Source organism: Gavialis gangeticus, unplaced genomic scaffold (genome assembly GCF_001723915.1).
Source record: "Gavialis gangeticus isolate Ggan-Ray unplaced genomic scaffold, GavGan_comp1, whole genome shotgun sequence".
NCBI lineage: Eukaryota > Metazoa > Chordata > Crocodylia > Gavialidae > Gavialis > Gavialis gangeticus.
This window is the reverse complement of record NW_017728998.1, coordinates 31,872,230-31,878,556: the sequence shown is the minus strand read 5'-3', so window position 1 is coordinate 31,878,556 and position 6,327 is coordinate 31,872,230. Positions and strand designations below refer to the sequence as shown.

At 40.0% G+C, this 6,327-nt stretch overlaps 1 protein-coding gene across 2 annotated transcripts in view; it reads right to left on the bottom strand.

Moving 5' to 3' along the window:
• Window positions 1–6,327, bottom strand: part of ADCY7 (adenylate cyclase 7) — an 84,613-nt gene that overhangs the window by 23,255 nt on the left and 55,031 nt on the right. For both annotated transcript variants that reach the window (XM_019505689.1, XM_019505690.1), the window contains exons 12-15: window positions 4,794–4,874; window positions 3,987–4,059; window positions 2,641–2,738; window positions 1,202–1,286 (exon numbers count right to left, since the gene is read on the bottom strand). In XM_019505689.1, coding sequence (XP_019361234.1) covers window positions 1,202–1,286; window positions 2,641–2,738; window positions 3,987–4,059; window positions 4,794–4,874 — 337 coding nt within the window. The remainder of the gene's footprint in view (window positions 1–1,201; window positions 1,287–2,640; window positions 2,739–3,986; window positions 4,060–4,793; window positions 4,875–6,327) is intronic.

The following is a 6,327-nucleotide window of genomic DNA, read 5'->3' as shown; positions in this document are numbered from 1 at the left end:
TCACTCAGCCAGCACAAGACAAACCAGCCCCTCCCTCCCCCCAAAACCCTCCTCCATTTCCTGATATAGGAAGAAATATTTGCTAAACATATATTCATTTAAGAGAGCAAGCATACTAATTGAATATAAACATATTGTTCAGGGACTCTGAATCCAAACAGTCCTGAGGTTAAAATTAAACTGAATGCAATGTCAGTTTTAGAACTTTCTTTTTCCTACCACCATGTGGCTCAATACACCAAATAATACACCAAATACGGAATTCAAGAAAGCTTTGTTACTGAATCCTCTAAAAAGATTACTATTCATACAGTAGTGTCCTGCACTTTCTGCACCCTATTTCATCTGTCTCTCGGTACTTAAGAAAAAACACCTCTTACTGTATCATGTCTCATAGTAACTGAGATCTACAATGCTGAGGCTGCCAGCCTCATGCTGGAAGGTGCTGGTGAGAGACCATTCAGAAAAACTTTAATTTACTTCCCACTGTGGTCCACCAAAGCCAAGATCTTACAGATACACGGTAAAATCCATTTGTTCTCTCAGGAGTTCATGGGGAGGGTTAACACAAAGGTTGGACTGGACAACACAGTTTTTTTAAGATACAAGGCTGTTCTCTGTGTTTGTACAGCTGTTCTCATTTTATTAAAAACCACAATTGTATACATTTGACAGTATACCTAGAGTGTCACATAGCAAAGAATAAATTCAAGCACACGGTATTCAATTTGCTAGAATTTTAAGTTCAACAAAGATCCTTTAAGGAAAAGCAATCTACAATATTACCATCATTAAAACATATGGGCATTTTCTTCATATTACAGCTTTATGAATTCTTGTTTAACCCACCCTTGCACTCAAAAAATTGTAGGATTCATAACCAAAATCACTTAAGGAGTACTGTATAGTATCAAAATCTTGTAAAACTTGACATAAGAACAGAAATCACTTGGGGTTTTTAAAAACACAATTATATAATAGCATGGAAGAATTATAGCTCATTTCCAAATGTAATGCCTTACGTTCAGTATCTAAAACTGTATTTTAGACACTGAAATATACACAGCTTGATTATTTCAGCTTTCCTTAAACTGCAAATGCTCAGCACCTAAATGCACGCCATTTATAGGTAGGTGCTTAAAATATTTGGGTGCCTTATTTTAGCCATTAAAACAAACAGTTGACCTACATTTTTACTTACCATCCATTTATCAACAAAACACATGCATAAAATCAGTCCAATGATGACTGCTACAATCCCAAATGAAATCCCAAGTTTTGGAGTTCTGAAACAGAGATGAGAAGTGTTAAACGTGAGTTACAGGTATCATGCCATTATCAAATTCCAACTCATGAGAATACACCTCTTAACTATCTCCTAATTTAATAAAAATAAACAAAAAATTCATTTTTTTCAGTACGAGATGCCCACAAGATAAGGCGTTCTACAGATCAGGGGTGTCAAACATAGGGCCCATGGGCTGAATCCAGCCAGCAGAGCCCACAGGGCTACCTGCAGTCTGCTGGAAGTTTGGGGAAGGGTCGTAGCCAGGGGCAAGTGGCCTGCCTCAGCATCCAGAGCCCTTGGGCCCTGGTGGACATTGCTATCCAAGGCTGGCCTCATTGTCCACTGTCACTGCATGCACACACATACTCTGTGCTGTGCACCACCGCTGTGTGTCCCATGCTCTGTGCTGGAGCTGGAGCCCAAGCAAGCACCTCATACCGCATTCTCCAAAGCACAGCTGTGTCTTGTGCTACAGCTGAAGCCAATACGGTTTGCCCCATGCTCCCTGCTACACCCACCCCTATGCATTCCATGCTGAACACAGCCCTGGCATGAACAAACACATCAGTGGCAGCAGCTCTAGCTCTGGCATGGGGTGTGCAACACATGGTGGAAGCTGCTAGAACCACCCCATGCCCTGGGCAAGAATCTGGCCTACAAGCAGCCCTGTGGTCCAGATCCAGCCCAGGGCAGGAGATGAGTTTGATATCCCTGCCATAAAAAATTGCTGCCCTCCTGTGGCTGAGATCCACTTCCAGGCTCACTATCAATATCTCACTTTCACTGCTCCTTCATTCAAAACACATGCTATTATTATCCTATGCATAAACAATAAGGGCAGCACACTAGAGCAGGCATGAAAACATGTTTGCCAAAGGAAGTTTACACAATCAGAGTTATGATAAAGAGATACTTAACAAGCCAACACCCTTCTTTTGAGTTCCTCCTCCATGTTCCTTTTTCCTCTTAAAGGAAAGGGACATCTTGGCTCTACTTAATCCTTCTCCTCATTTATAGTCAATCTGGTTATGGTCAGATAAACTATCTAAAACAATACATCCTCGTTTAATCAATCTGTGTATTCCTCTGTGTATGTACTGACCATTGTCAAAACACACTACTGAGGAAACACTGTCCATTTTTTTTATGCAGCTGTCCTGGCTCAGGTACCAAAGCTGCCTATATGAATGCAACGTGCTAACAAAGAGCAGGTTAGGATTACACTTGGTTACAGCCCTGCAGGAAGGTCTGGAAGAATGAAAATGTTATTCAAGCAAGAGCTATTGCTTTACCTAGGGGTTCATTTAAAATGTAAAACAATACAAAAAAAGAAAGAAAAAATATGCACTTACTTTGGCATCACAAACATTTGTATCACAAATATACAGAGCAACACAATACTGGCACACGCAAAGTAACTCTTCACTTTTGGGATGGAGATGGTGCGATACTGAAACAGATTATAATCATGTCAGTAAAGAGAATTACAGAAGCCAACTACAGAATTTACTGAGCTTTTTTAAAAATTAGACAAATCTGCCACCAACTATTTTTACCCCCTACAGTTAAAACCAAACGCAAAAGATTTTTTAAAAATCTAATAATAAAGCGACCATTAATTGTCATTCACAGAATAGTTCAAAAGTATTGATTTCCAACTTAAAGTAGTATTGTACTTGCATAACCGATTATTACATTATATGGGAATTCACACAGTGGATACATCTATATGTGCAATTAACACAATACAATAAACTCCAGGGCCATTTGAGCTGGAGTACACTGCTCCCAAGGGCAGGGTTGAGATGTGCATCCATGACAGCAGCAATTTGGGCTAGGGTGGAGCAGCCCTGGCAGGGGAGCACTGGGGGCCAGCTCCAGGCGGTAGCATCAGACAGGGGAGGGGCAGGCGGGAGCCGGAGGTCTGGTCCCTGGCTGGCTGCACTGACAGGGCACAATTTGTGCCCAGCAGTCACCATCTACATGTGTTTGATCTCACTTAATGGCTCTGCTGTAAGATAGGATTGTCCCTGACAGTACTATCTTACAGTGGAGTTAATTAGTTTACTATGTATTAGTGAAGCTGGTTCTTGAGGGGAGTGGGAGGCATCAAGGGGCAGGTGTTCCAGGTACGGGGAAGCTTCATGTGTCCAAATGTGTTTTGCAAAGGGCAAGCAACAGAATGTAAAATGTTTTACTCGTAAAGAGATTTGAAATGCTATGCTGTCCCCATTTAAGTTAAACAACTATAACTGTGAATGATTTGGGCATTAAGAGTAATATTACCATTCATACAGGCCATGCACTGTATCTGCCAATTCTGATACTCTACATACAATGACATGAGCATCTGTTACACTGTGTTGTACAGAAACATTTTAAACGCAGCTTCTTGCTTTTTTAATAAAGATACTCAAAACTAATTAAGTCTCACTGGCAAAACCCCATTGACTTAAATTAGGGCCAGGTTTTAATCTGAATGCTGTAACAGACACCTTTAGTCCGTAGGATTAAGATTGCCAAAAAAGAGTGGATAAGCCAAACAGTCTGCACTACATCACATTACCCAAGACCTCTCTGGGCTGCAGTCACCTCAGAAATCCCAATGAAGAAATAAAAGCACTTTCAACAGTTCTCTTCTGCTTGCATAAATTCCAGTACCAGAACTATCAAAACAAATTGCTTATCCCTTACCAACCTCTTTTTCAAGTCCTGTTTCTACAAAAAAGAGCCAGAATCTACAGAAGTCATCTGATTTACAACACCACGGTCTGCATTGAAACAGAAAGAGATTTTACAAAACAAGGGCAATAACTAAAGTAGCAGGATGCAGAACAGCAAACAAAGCCCTTTAAAAGCCTGAGAGACTGACTCAAAGATCACTTTGTTAGTAAGGTCAACAATTACAAAAGAAATCTATTCTGACAGTTCTGTTAGTATACCAGTCCTCAGAGTAGAAGTGCTAGTGCTGTCAGCACCTGCCTATGTTCTCCAAACTCTGTCCACGTGCGTGCATCAGTTCTTTGCTCCTCAGCTGTTTGTATGCAGAAATGAGACAGAGAACTTCCCACTCCTTTTCTGACCTTCACTCAGCTCATTTGTTTGTACAATGCCCAGGTACTTGAAGTAATGTCTAGGCTTTTTTTCCTCAGCTAGAACACTGTACAGTATAGTATGGACCACTTGCATTGGACATGATCTGTTTTCAGGTACAATTTCTTCATTTTCTCAGAAATAAAATATTGTCCCTGGACAGAATTTTACTGTAGAACAATGTTATTAAGCTATACTAGAACACACTGTAATCACGTTAGAAACAAGGAATATTTAAGAAAGAAAGAAAAACCCAACCAAAAAGAAACAAGCAACAGAAAAAAAACCAAGACAATTACTCCTGCTGGTTCTGGAAAGCAGAGCAGAGGTTGCATCTAGTTTTAAAACTGAGAATGCAGGTTTGCTCAAAAGAAAAGCAGACCCAAGAAGAAGATAATAAAATAATACATACTTGGTCGAACTAAGACCCTCAATGGTTGACATCATTTCATCATAAATATCTTCCTCCAGCCTTCCTTTTTGAGATGTATTTCTGAGAAAAAAAATATATGTATATGACAAAGCAAATTTGTGGCTTATAAAAAGGGATTTATCTCTACCCAAACTTCCAAAGTATGCTGCACAATATAAGCATAAAAGGGTTGTCTCATACTGCTACTATTATTTATTATTCTGATTTTACCATTACAAATCTCTTAAAAATACATTAAAATACCACGAGATGTACCAATTCCAAAATAAGCCCTAAAAAAATTTAAAAACAGGCATAATTAATTTTGAGACTTTTGTTTATAAAGTAAGGTTAAATTCAGATGCTGTAAATACAAAAATATATTTACCTTTATTGAAACCTAAAATAAATAAGTAAAAAACTACTGGGAACATTCAAGTACTACTAACGCAACAATGAAAAAGGAATGAATCTCTTTGAAGTCACCCATTCCCTTACAAAAAAACACTTCTTACTTTTCTGTAGAAAAATAGAAAGGGGGTTAGTGAGGACATACTAGACATTAAGAAGTCCAGAGGGAGAGAATTCTGTGCTTACAGGAATAAAAAGACAAAAAAGAATGTTTATAGTTTACAACTCAAGAAGAATACAATTACATGCATGTAAATCTATACAAACTAACAGAGGAAGGAACACACATTCACGCAAGACAGCAGCTTTAATAGATGAATTAATAACCACTAAGTTACTCATTCAAACAAAATAATTTTGAAGGCAGCCTATCTTCAGTGAGTTGTCAACCTGCATAATCTTCCTTTTATTTTATTTGGCTTACTAACGAAGTCTGAAATGCCAAATTCTGCAGTGCAAAAGTCTATTAACATGAAGTTAGTTTATGTAAAGGTTTAAAAGGTAGAGGTAACATTTGCAATGCATGGGGAATATGGCTTGGTTAGTCTTGTGATACGTTTACTGCAATGTTTATCATTAAAAGATAAATGGGTCGCCAACACAGTCAAATGGGTTGCCAGCTGGCTGGAAGGCTGCACCCAGAGAGTGGTGGTGGATGGGTCATTTTCGACCTGGAGGGATGTGGGCAGTGGGTTTCTGCAGGGCTCGGTCCTCGGGCCTGTACTGTTCAACATCTTCATCAGTGACTTGGACGAGGGGGTAAAAAGCACCCTGTTCAAATCTGCTGATAACACTAAGATGTGGGGGAAAGAGGGCACGTTAGAAGGAAGGAATAGGCTACAATTGGACCTAGACAGGTTACAGGGGTGGGTGGATGAGAACAGGATGAGATCCAACACTGACAAGTGCAAGATGATGCACCTGGGGAGGAAGAACCAGCAGGAGACCTACAGGCTGGGGAACTCCCTTCTCATCAGCGCAGAGGCAGAAAAAGATCTTGAAGTCATTATTGATGCCAAGATGAACATGGGCCGGCAGTGTGGGGATGCAGTCAGGAAGGCCAACCGCACCTTGTCATCCACAGATGCATCTCAAGCAGGTCCAGGGAGGTGATCCTCCCCCT